This window comes from Malaclemys terrapin, chromosome 1, assembly GCF_027887155.1.
Source record: "Malaclemys terrapin pileata isolate rMalTer1 chromosome 1, rMalTer1.hap1, whole genome shotgun sequence".
Lineage (NCBI taxonomy): Eukaryota > Metazoa > Chordata > Testudines > Emydidae > Malaclemys > Malaclemys terrapin.
Genome location: NC_071505.1, coordinates 137501443 through 137514752, shown reverse-complemented (window position 1 = coordinate 137514752; position 13310 = coordinate 137501443). Strand labels below are relative to the sequence as shown.

General features: G+C 43.4%; 1 protein-coding gene across 1 annotated transcript in view; it reads right to left on the bottom strand.

The window, feature by feature from the left end:
* The window catches only part of LOC128843630 (antigen WC1.1-like), a 70891-nt gene that overhangs the window by 35171 nt on the left and 22410 nt on the right, over nucleotides 1-13310 (bottom strand). The window contains exons 4-5 of the mRNA XM_054040615.1: nucleotides 3268-3582; nucleotides 2502-2813 (exon numbers count right to left, since the gene is read on the bottom strand). Coding sequence (XP_053896590.1) covers nucleotides 2502-2813; nucleotides 3268-3582 — 627 coding nt within the window. The remainder of the gene's footprint in view (nucleotides 1-2501; nucleotides 2814-3267; nucleotides 3583-13310) is intronic.

Sequence of the window (13310 nt, the reverse complement as noted above, 5' to 3'; positions counted from 1 at the left end):
TGACTCAGACCAAGGAGCTGCTTTCCAGTCAGATCTGTTAGGGGAGCTATCAGCCCTCACTGGAATCACACAATTGTTCCATATTGCTTATCACCCATAGGCTGCAGGGCAGGTGGAACGCATGAACCACACCATTAAAAGTGAGCTAGAGCCAAAGCATGGTATGACCTGCCCGGGGAGTGTGATCTATCCATGGTGGGAGATCTAGTGATGTACAAGGTTCCAGGTCAACACCATCCATTCCCAGCTCTTAAATGGAAGGGCCCCTATCTTGTCCTTGGCCAATTAGGATTTAAGTTTGCTGGAAGTTCACTCCAATAAACATCAAATTGTTTGCACCTTCAGACTTTGGGTATTGTTGCTCTCTGTTCACGCGAGAAGGACCAGGGAAGTGGGAGGGTGAAGGAATAAGCCCTCTAACAGATGCAACACTGAGAGATGTGTCTGTTGTGAGAACTGGTCCCAACCCCTGTACCACCGTGGATACAGGGCAGTGCTATGCCAGCTTTATTTTCTAGGACAGCCCTCCACTGGGATAATGTTTGGTGCAGCATAATGTGTTCTATGGCCCTAGAGGGAGAGCTGCAGGGCAGTATTTGTTACTGTGGAGACCACAGAGCCTATGGAGTTTATATTTAGCTATCAGCTGACTGTTCTAAACTGGGACTCTGTATCAGTTAAAGAGAGAGAACGGGGCAGCACTTAGTGAGGTGAGGATTTGTGAATTCTTGCCTGACTTAGCTGGGCTTATGGGGAGAAGACAGTGAGAGCCTTACAGAGATCCAGGGGACAGGTATTGTAGAGGCTGCTTCCAATCCTGGTATCATTTTGAATACACAAAAAGAACAGGAGTACTTGTGGCACCTTAGAGACTAACACATGTATTTGTTAAATAAAATTTGTTAAATAAATTTGTTAGTCTCTAAGGTGCCACAAGTACTCCTGTTCTTTTTGCGGATACAGACTAACACAGCTGCTACTTTGTAACCTGTCATTTTGAATACAGGCTACAGATTTCTGTTTCACCGGGAACTGAGAGACTCAGTCAACCCTTGACCTAAGCCTAGGGCTGGAATGATGTTAGCTGCTGAGAGCCACAGACTGTTTCATTCCTCACGGAGTTCTGAAGTGTTTGAAATGACTGAGGTACTGCCATTTCTCAAGATCTGAAGACACACTACATGTTACAGGCACACTGCAAAGCCTGAGAAATCATCTCTAAGAGAAGATTAGTGGGGAATGTGTTTTGAGGTGTGTATAGAAGTATAGAACATGTAATGTTGTAACAGAAACAAAAGGGGGAAAGTCTGTATAAGGAGAACCCGTAGATTTACTGTTTAATAGCTTTTGTTTAAAAGTTATTCATAGTATTCCAAATACTATTTACAATGCTTTCTGTGTGCATTAAATGTTTGTTTTACTAAGGCCATGTCTACACTATGGGCGCTACTGTGATACAGAACATCACTGTAGCTATGCTGCTGTAGTGTAGATGCTTCCTTCAGTGACAGAAGGGGTTTTACTATTGCTGTAGGTAACCCACCTCTCTGAGTGGTGCTAGCTAGGTCAATGGAAGAATTTTTCTATTGTTGTCTACACTGGGGATTAGATTGGCACAGCTACAATGCTCAGGGATGTGAAGCCTATGGATCCCATTGATTAAGGCTGGTCAGTGCCTAAATCCTTTTAGAAAATGAGAGTTAGGCTCCTAAATCAGTGCCGCAATGCCTACATACCTTTAAAAATCTGGGCCTATGTCACTATGGGTAGCCCTCAGATAACTTGCCATCTATCAGCCAGTGTTGCTTTCCAATGTGGGGAGGGATAGCTCAGTGGTTTGAGCATTGGCCTGCTAAACCCAGGGTTGTGAATTCAATTCTTAAGGGGGCCACATAGGGATCTGGGGCATAAATTGGTACTTAGTCCTGCTAGTGAAGGCAGGGGGCTGGACTCAATGACCCTTCCAGTTCTATGAAATATAGGTGTGACATTGTGCAGTCTACATGGTTTTATAAAAACATGATAATAAGTGAATATAATGCTGCAGCCCACCAGCACACAACCGGGATGGGTAAGAGGGGACATTTTGGCCAGGAACACCAGGGCAAACACCTACTTTTCCAGAGAGTGAAATGGGATTGTAATGGCCCCACAGCTTGGATGAGATCTCTGCGTATAGGTTGTTTCTGCAACACCAACATCAAACTGATGAAGGGTTGAGTCAGCCCTGCTGGGACTTAGGGAATCTGTGAATCACAAACCCCAGGTTTATCGCACAGAGCCATTCTCTATGGTTCACGCTAGCGTAGTGCTGGCATCCACTTTGCCACCCTTCACTGCACCCATAGGAGTCTCTGATCTGGGGAACTTAAACAAAGAGAGCAACATTCTGATACCCCTACTTACCTTGAGTACAGTAGTCAATGGGACTACTTGCGATGATCCTAATCTGGGCAGTACACTGCACTGTAACTAACATATATACGTCAGTATTACCTTACCTGAGCAAATGACCCTGGCCGTGTCTCGGGGGGAGCAGGTTGGGTTGCCCAGGGCCACGTGAGAACAATCCCACAGACAAGTTTCAGTCCCTTCACAATGAAAAGTGTCACTCCATACAGTTCCGTTCCCTTCACCGAAATGGGCTCCTCCCTGGATCGACTCGGCGTATCCACAGTTCAACTGATGGCAGAGGACATTGGCATCTTGCAAATCCCAGTGGGAGGCACAGAGGCTTCCCCATGTGTCTCCATGTCGGATCTCCACTCTCCCGGAGCACTCGGTGCCGTTCACTAACCTGCCACCCGGGCACCCTGAGCACAAGGGAAAGTGAGTGTCGAGGTGGCGCAGTGATCAGTGTTAATGGCAACGACAGGGAGGGGAGTGGGGAACAGGAAGGGATTGTTACTCATGTTCAATAATAGCAGTTACTCTGTGGGGGCTGTGGGGCTATTCCATACCAGCACATTCACAAACTGATACTTGATCCATCTTACTTAGTGCGAAGGGAGGACAAGGGACCAGAATTTGGTTGCCTTGGTACAGTCCATACTCAAAGCACCACAAGCATTTCACAGAGGGATCAGTTCCAGCAGACTTGGCTGGTGCAGGGACAAGGCGCCAATTTATGGGCCAGGTCCCCACCTGGTGTAAATCAACATAGCCTCACTGAGCCCAGTGGCACTTGGCCGATTGACACACTGTGAAGATCTGGCTGAAGATGTTCCCCAATCCCCAGTTCTTTTCTTTCCCACTGCAGCTGCTCACCTGAACACACCACGCTGGCTTCACTCCCAGGTGGACACTCAGTTGTGCCCAGCGCAGTAACAGGACAGTCCCTCAGGCGGGAATCGTTCCTCTCACAGCCAAATGTGCCGTTCCAGACAGGCCTGTCTCCTGTGCCAAAGAGCTGCCCTGCTGGCATCGACAGAGCAAATCCACAGTCAAAATGCTGGCAGACGGTGTGGGCAGCCTGTAAATCCCACTGGGAGTCACAGAGGGTTCCCCAGGCGCCTCCGTGGCGAAGCTCCACTCTCCCCGAACACCCTGTGCTGCTGTTTGCCAGCCTGTACCCAGCATATCCTGAGAACAAGGAGAAGGGAGATCAGAGAGACATTTCTCTTGCACAATTGTCTACAGAGATGTGACAAAGGAACCCCAGTGACTTGGGATAATTAACTAATAATTATTTCCCAGTTTACCAGACACTTTGTAAATCAGGATGTTCAGGTGTGATAATCAGGTTCTTACAGTGCAGGCATTATTGCCCATGTCTGTCCTTTGTGAGGGGGTCAAACAGCACCCACCAAACTCCATCCCAGCATGTACCGCTCTGGGCTCAGGGTCACGCCTGGGACAGACAGTCTTGGGATGGGGCCAATCTCTGCTTTCGTGGTTCCAAAGAGCTGGTCAGGAGTCAGGAACAGCTGTCCCCAGGATATCACAAAAATGTCATGTGACGAAACTGGGGTTCTCATGTGTCATGGATGCTGAGTCCTAGGTTACTGAATTAGAACAGTTGCACTCAGGGGTCTGACTGGGGACAAAATACACAGTGGTAATATTATAGCTCAGTGACAGCTCTGCAACAGTTAAGGTTGAGACCAGCTTTCCTTCAAAGCTAAATTTTTCTAAGTGCTCTAATGTCTGCCTGATTGATCGGATTGGATTGGAATATGGTATTTCACATAGGAGCACAGGGTTATATTACTAATCAAAATTTGGGGCCATTTCTCCAAGGGGTTTCCGAGATACAGCTCCCAGAAAAAAACAACAGCTTATCTTAAAGTTGACAGATTCTGGCATTTTATTTTTGCTCACAGATAGAGCTCGAACCAAGGCTCAGATCATTGCACCAGGATCTCAGACACCCGAGGGTTACCCCCAACAGAGTACATGGGCTCCACCAGCCCTTGGGAGAAATGAAATTAAAATGTTATTTCAAAAAGAGCCTGCTTCTTCAGTTAGGTGCTTGCGAAGGCTTGTGCGCCTACACACATGCCTAATGGACTACTCTGAGCATGTGCAGTGAGGGAGAATAGCTATCTGGAAACCTGCCAATCCACAATGAGATGTGGGTGGCTTTGAGGGTAAATTGTGGTCCTTACAGCTAGGCACCCCCACCCCTGGCACTGTGAGTGCAACTCCAGTCAGAAAAGAAAAGTGATGTTCAAAAAAGCAGGTTTATTGCTCCCATTTGTCTCTCTCATGGGGGGATTTTGTTTGGTGCAAATGTAATCCGAGTGCATCAAAATATTCAGAATGTGCTGAAACTGCTTTTGAAAAGAAAACAACTTCCAAATGTGAATGCTGACTGGGAGGGGAAGGGTGATATGGGGTGCAAGACTAGGTGGTAACAGGGGAAAATGTTAGGGTTCACAGCCAGGGATGTGTTTATTATGGGGAGGGAAACAAATGGGAATGGATGGTAGGGGAAAGAAAAGTTTGGGGGGGGGGTTCAGGCAAGGGGGAGAGAGTGAGGATTGGAAGAGGAGGAGGGGAGAAGACAGGAGGGATTGCAAACAAGGAAGGGTAGCAGAAAAAGTTGGGGGGGGGGGTTGAGGTAAGGCACATCAGCCATGAATTCTCCCCTTCCATGTGTGTGCTGCAATCTAGGGGAGCCCTACTCCTTTGCAGGCCCCAGTAGCAACTACACAACCACCATTATCCCCATTACATTGTAACAAAATGTACAGGACGGGGAGGAGCACTGAGGAATCACATAGCAATCTTGAGGCCTAGTGGAAAAACCACTAGACTGGGACTATCCCCAGCTATGCTGCTGGCTGACCTTGGGTAAGTTTGAGGGTCGGAGCCCCAGAAAGCGGTGAGAGGCAGACCAGCTGAAAGTCTCTGGGCAAAGATCAAAGCCAGGAATAATAGGGGTGATGTAATGGTAGGGGTCAACTATAGATCACCCAATCAGGAGAAGGAGTGGATGAGGCATTTCTACAACAAACAGAAATATTCAAAACACCAGACCTGGCAGTAACGGGGACTTTATTTACCCAGACATGTGTTGGAAAAGTAATAAGGCAAAACACTAAATGTTCAATCAGTTCTTGGAATGTGTTGGGGAAAACTTTTTGTTCCATAAAAGTAGAGGACGTAAACTAGGCTGACCAACATATGAGACTAGATTCTGACCAAGAGGGAGGAATTGTTAGTGAATCTGAAGGTGGAAGGCAACTTGGGGGAAAGTGACCATGAAACGATAGCTTTCATGATTCTAAGGAAAGGAAGGAGTGAATGAAGCAGAATAAGGAAAATGGACTTCAAAAAAACCCAGACTTTAACAAACATAGTGAACTGGTAGATAAGGTACCATGGGAAGAAAATCTTAGGGAAAAAAGGAGGTCAGGAGACCTGAGAGTTTCTCAGTATTAAAAACACAACTGCAAACTATCCTGATGTGAAGGAAAGACAGAAAGAATCGCAAGAGACCAATATGGCTCCACGGGAGCTCTTTAATGACTGAAAATCAAAATGGAATCCTACAGAAAGTGGAAAGTGAAGAACTTGCTAAGGATGAGCATAAAATCATAGCACCAGCAAGTCGGGACTAAATCAGAGAGGCTAAAGCACAATATGAGTTACACCTAGCAAGGGACGTAAAAGGCAATAAGAAGAAGTTCTCTAAATGCATTAGTGAGCAAGAGAAAGATGAAGTAAAGTATAGGTCCTTTTCTTAGTGCAAAGAAGAGCTAATAAGATATGATATCAAGAAGGCTAAGGTGTTTAGTGCCTATCTTGCTTTAATCTTCACTGAAAAGGTTAATGGTGACCAGATACTCAACACAATTAATATTAACAATGAAGGGGAAGGAATGCAAGCCTCACAGAAATTATTAAGTCTACTATCCCCAAAGACACAGTACACACACACTAGCCTGTTAGCCTGAAGCCCCTGTATTTGACATACCTTCATTTACCTCACCGTTTGACAGCACTGAAATCAGTCATTTTGTATGTTCAACCACTGCCAGCTGAAACCCAAACATCACACAGCTAAAAATAGTTTTATGACCCTGAGAGGCATGGCCAAATAGCTGCATGCTTGCAGTTTTTCTAATTAAAATGGAAAAATAAAATTAAAAAATAAATGTACTGTAAAAAGAGAAAAAAATGTTTAGGTAACTGACGTTGGTTTTGGGTGCCTCTAACATGTAAGTTTTATTGTCATAACTAGAAATATTTTGGAAATAAAAAATAATGAATTGTTATTGGTTGTTGCTGCAAAAATTATTAGCCCATTAGAGGTTATTATGAGTTGTAAAAAGCAACAGAGGGTCCTGTGGCACCTTTGAGACTAACAGAAGTACTGGGAGCATAAGCTTTCGTGGGTAAGAACCTCACTTCTTCAGATGCAAGTAATGGAAATCTCCAGAGGCAGGTATATATCAGTGTGGAGATAATCTCTAGAGGCAGGTATATATCAGTGTGGAGATTATCTCCACACTGATATATACCTGCCTCTGGAGATTTCCATTACTTGCATCTGAAGAAGTGAGGTTCTTACCCACGAAAGCTTATGCTCCCAATACTTCTGTTAGTCTCAAAGGTGCCACAGGACCCTCTGTTGCTTTTTACAGATTCAGACTAACACGGCTACGCCTCTGATTATGAGTTGTGTGCTTTATCCAAAGAAAATTTATAAAAATATTATTATGAAAGTGCGCTTTGGAGCAGCCTGAGGAAGTTTTCCTTTTGGCAAGGATTTGACACCAGTAGTCAGATGGAAGGAGGGAGCCCCCGGTAGCCTGGCTGTTAATTTCTTGAGACCATTTCAGACATTTTAGGTAACTATAAATATTTGGAATGCTCTGAACCCTACTGCTACAGCATACATTTGTGTGTGTGTGTGCACACTTGAAACCTAACAAAAAAGTAGCTTTAGGTAAAGCACGCTGGTTTGTATCAATCATTTATCAGACACAGGAGTTATGGTCACATTCTTTTTTCTCAAAGAAAAACCAGTTAAGTTACCACTGATTTGGGTTCTAAAACCCCTCGTAACAAGCCCAGCTGAGAACACACTCTTTACCTTAACACACAGCATTGAGTTGATTTATGGTAAAACCAAGAATAAGTTTATTAATAAAGAACATAGACTTAAATGATAATAAGCAGAGATAACAGAAGCAGAAAATGCTTACAAACAAAACAAAATACAACACTTTTTAGTGTCTATTTCTCGCATCAAGTTACCAGCATTTCCAAGCCTTCCAGCAGGAGATCCAACATTCATAGAATTACAGGGTGCTGTCCCCTTTCCCCCTAAATGATGGGTAACTAAAGAGTTCTCTCCCCTTCTTTGTATACTCTAGTAAACTTTTGAAATGTGTTAGTCTGAAGTGCATTCCCAGATAAATGTCTTCTCCTTTGCTATTTGACTCTTCCTGGTGACTTCCCATCCCCCTCTTGGCTCATATTTAAAGTAATTTCCACTGTCTCTGGCATCAGCTTGCTCAGTTTACATTGAAGACATGGGCAAACAGGCAAAACAACATCCCTTTGTCTAGGACAAACTTGTTTATTGAGTCTGTCCCCAAAACATATTTTAGGAACATATTTCCATTACACGTACATAACTCTACTTCCATCTGTATATACCTCACACAACGATATCCATAGCCAGCATGTTTCCAGTTTTTGTATGATATCTTACCCAATACATTGTATACAGTATTATTGTATTATAACAAACACTTGTTTCAACTGCTTGTTCTTTGGGTTTCAGGCCCCCTGTTCTCCCCTTGGGGTGTCTGGACCCTGATTGTCACACAAAGATACTTAAGGATCTAGCTGAAGCACTGGTGGAACCGTTACCAATTATCTTTGAGAACTCATTGAAGACAGGAGAAGTCCCAGAGGACTGGAGAAGGGCAAGTACCTATCTATAAAGACTGGAATAAAGAGGACCCTGTCAGCTTAACTTCAGTACACAAAAGATACTGGAACAAATTATTAAACAATCAATTTATAAGCACCAGTTTATACAATATAATGGGATTATAAGGAAGAGCCAGCATGAATTTGTCAAAAACAAATCATGCCATAGCAACCTAATTTCCTTCTTTGACAGGGTTACTGACCTCATGGATAGGGCTGAAGTAGTAGATGTGAGATATCTTGATTTTAGTTAGGCTTTTGATATAGTTGCACATGACATTCTCATAAACAAACTAGAGAAATGTGATATGAAATGACTAGAAGGTGGGTGCACAATTGGTTGAAAAACCATACTCTGATAATAGTCATCAGTGGTTTACTGTCAAACTGGGAATGTGTATCTAGTGGGGTGCCATGGGGTCAGTCCTGGGTCTGGTACTATTCGATATTTTCATTAATGACTTGGATAATGGAATGGAGAGTATGCTTATAAAATTTGCAGATTACCCAAGCTGGCAGGGATCGACACTTAGAGGACAGGATTAGAATTCAATATGACCTGGACAAGTTGCAGAGCAGGTTAGAAAACAAGATGAAATTCAATAAAGAACAGTGGAAAGTACTACTCTTAGGAAGGAAAAATCAAATGCACAACTTCAAAGGGAGAATAACTGGACTAGGTGGTAGTACTGCTGAAAAAGATCTGGGGTAACAGTAGATCACAAACTGAATATGATTCAACACTGTGATGCAATTTTGAAAATGCTAGTACATTCTGGTGTGTATTAACAGAAGTGTCATATGTAAGACACAGGAGGTAACTGTCCCGCTCTAGGGGGCACTGCTGAGGCCTCAGCTGGAGTACTGTGTACAATTCTGGGTGCCACACTTTTGAAAAGATGTAGACAAATTTAGAGATGGTCCAGAGGAGAGCAACAAAAATGATAAAAGGTTTAGAAAACCTGACCTATGAGGAGAAGTTAAAAAACTTGGCATGTTTAGTCTTAAGAAAAGAAGACTTAGGGGGAACCTGATATCAGCCTTCAAATATGTTAAGGGCTGTTATAAAGAGAACCAGGATGAATTTTTCCTCTTGTCCACTGAAGGTAGGACAAAAAGTAATGGGCTCAATCTGCAGCAAGGGAGATTTATGTTAGATATTGGGAGAAACATTCTAACTAGAAGGGTAATTTAGTTTAGTTCTAGAATAGGCTGCCATGGGACGTTGTAGAATCCACATCTGTCACGTTATTGATTTGAACTGGGACCATATAGAACATTGTTGCAACCAAGGTCCTGTAGTGGCACCAAATCTTGTATAAAGGGGGTCAAATGGGGTGTCTAAGACAAAGTTATGGTTTACTGGTTATGATTATGCTGCCTATATGTGTGTATCAATTTTATAGTTGAAGTTATGTATATTGGCTCTATACTGTCTGTATTTCAAACTTACGCTATGCTTCTGCGATACATTCCTGACAAGTTGGTGTTAGCTCTGCCTAGCCTGCTTGATGGCCCATTAAGGACCATCAGCTATACAATTGACCCATTGAGAGAAGGCAGATACACCTTGTGACTCAGCAAAGTATGCAGGAACTTGCCCATGTAACTCCAGGCTCCATTTTGCTGTAATTTTCCACAGTAAGAGCAAAGAGGTGTTCTTACACCTGGAAAAGGCTGATGCCTCATCTCCATCTTATCTTCAATCCTGCTTCTACCTCTGGAGGGACTTTGCTACAAATGGAAGCTCTACAGAAAGGACTGAATGCCCCATCCCAGCTGTGGATGTACTCCAGAGACTTAATTTGAACCTGCAGTTTATTCTATCACTGCTACAAGCCTGAACCAAGAACATTGCCATTATTGTATGTACAGTAATTGATTCCATTTAACCAATTCTAGATCTCATCTATATCTTTTTCCTTTTATGAATAGACCTTTAGATTTTAGATTCTAAAGGATTGACAACAGCGTGATTTATGGGTAAGATCTGATTTATATATTGACCTGGGTCTGGAGCTTGGTCCTTTGGGATCGAGAGAACCTTTTTTTCTTTTACTGGGGTATTGGTTTTCATAACCATTTGTCCCCATAATGTGTGGCACTGGTGGTGATACTGGGAAACTGGAGTGTCTGAGGGAATTGCTTGTGTGACTTGTGGTTAGCCAGTGGGGTGAGACCAAAGTCCTCTTTGTCTGGCTTGGTTTGGTTTGCCTTAGAGGTGGAAAAACCCCAGCCTTGGGCTGTAACAGCCCTGTTTTAAGCAATTTGTCCTGAATTAGCAATCTCAGTTGGGTCCCGCCAGAACCAGCATCGTTACAACATCATTGGAGGTTTTTAAGAACACCATGGATAAACATCTGTCTAGATTTAACTGATCCTGGCACAGTGCAGGGGGCTGGACTTGATGACCTCTCAAAGTCTCTTTCAGCCCCACATTTCTATGATTCTTTGAAGATACTTCACTGCTCGCTGCCTCAGTTTCCCATCTGTGAAATGTGGATAATAATGTAAGTACTTTGAGAGCTACTGATGAAAAGCTCTATATAAAAACTAGGTATTTTGATTATTAATCACAGTAGCCTATCAGCTGCAAACCTAGGTGAGAACTATAACTGTTTAAATAACCATTGACTCCTACCAACAAACATTTATCTTTCAATTTAAAAAAACTAGGAAATTAAATGGCAAAAATCTTTGTTAATGCAGAGTTAAGGTTGCCCGCTGATAGCACATGCGCTTCCAGAATTTTGGGTTCAGCAAAGGTTTATCTGAACACCAGGAAACACAGATTTCAGATAAACACCCATGCAATGTTAACTCTGCTCTCTTCATGCAATGCCTCAGAACACCCATAACTCACACACTCCCACTCTGCCTGCTCACTGTAATTGACAGGCACTATCTGCACTTTCCGTATGCTCTAATACTGAGCCTTCCCCCTGAGAGCATAGCACACTTGCAAAACATAACAATCCCCCTTTTTACCGCCCCTTTACACATCAACACAAGATATCACCTAAACATATACTTTTCCCTACCCATCATTAAATCCACACACAACTCTCCTGTCCCAACTCACTATTGACAATACCCATTGTAGTAGTAGGATTTTATATTTGTATTTTGTATGATTTAGAATGAAGGATAAAGAATAATGAGATAATAATGTAGCATGTATTAAATGTATTGGTGTATGATTTGATCATATCCTGCCAGCCACACTTTTTGAATGGCAGAAAGGAATGGCCTAATGGGCCCTTTGGTAAAGATGCATCAGCCGGAATCTGTATCTGGGCTGATTTCAAGGCAGTGACAGACCTTAGAGGGTCACCAATTTGTTGTAGGTTTAATATTTTAAAATAAGTAAAAGAATGTGATGATTGTTTTTCTTTTGCATTGCAATTTGATGTTCCTGTTCAAAATGTTCTGTGTAAATTAATTTTGTTTTGTGTGAGAATGAGGAATGTGTGCGTTAAGAGATAAGTGTGAAGGCCATCACTGAGCCAGATGTACGAGGGAGGAACCAGAAACAGATGCAAGGGCACCAGGAGACCACAACACACTCCTATTGAAATGTCAGAGGAGGGAAGATTGACAACTCTAAAGATGAGACAGGCACCTATCAATGGGGACAAGATAGCTGTGATAAAGAATGAGAAGGACAATTTAAGAAAACAAGCACTCGTCAAACAACAATTGATTACAGCATGATGGTGCAAAATTCATTGGTCCCAATGAAGGAAAATCACTAAATAAACAAGGTGCCTTGCCATGAAACTTTAGATTCGTCCTGCCAAGACTTCCCCGGAGCATCGTGTCGCGACCAACGGAACCCGATTCCTCCCTACTGGTGATCAACCTAGCTGGCCACTAGGTTGATCCGGACTCTGGACCGGTAACTATAGCATCGGTTGGTAGGACAGAAAGCGAGAGAGAGAGAGAGAGAGAGAGTGTGTGTGTGTGTGTAGTGTGATTGAATGCATATGCTAATTGTTGTATCTTCAATAAATGTGGCGTATTGCCTTTTCCCCTAAAAAAGATCCCATGTGCTTCTTTTAAGCATAACACCATGGCAAGATGAACCAGTGTCCTGCTACTGACATAGCCTACACAAATGATGCTAACTACATCCTCAAGGTCCATATGCACATCTTTCCTTTGATAACACACATGGGGGCACACAAGCCCAGATCTCCTCATATCATATTCACAGCTCTCTGATGCTCCTCAAACTAATCCCCAGATCTCCTCATATTACAATCACAGCTCTCCCAAGCTGCTCCAGCGTAATCCTCCACCATTCAGTACAGCCACACCTCATGCAGTGACTGCAGCTGGAGAGCAGTTAAGCCCCATGGTTATTGACAGCTCCAGGAGGATCCCTTGGTGAAGAGCTGCTTGGGGCTTCCATTGGTGGCACTGAAACAGAAACTCTAAGAGTTGTGAACTGCCTCAGTCAACTCAACAGTGCTCAATCTGGGGCTTTCTGATGACAATTAAAAAGCAAACACTGGTGTCTATCTCTCTGCCCCAAGTTGTAGCGCTGTTCTGAGATTGTGGGTAGAATTGGGGATTCAGAGCAGACTTTGAGTAGAATTAAATAGTAAAAAACCATCATTAATGAAGAGTTAAGGTTGCTCAATGATACCCGGGCACCTCCAGAATATTGCGTTCAGCAAGAGAGGGGCCCCCAAGTACAGGGCACAATCCCACAAGGTGCTGAGTGGATCCTGTGAGAGGCTGAGCACCCTCAGCTGCCACTGCTGGATCAGATCCAAAGTGAGTCAAACACACCATTGAAGGGATAAAGGAGGAAAGGGGCATGGGGAGGTGAGAGCTTTTTTATCACTAGAAGCTCACACAAAGAAATTTGTAGGAATGAGCACCATGGGGCTGAGGTCTCCCTCTCTCCCAGC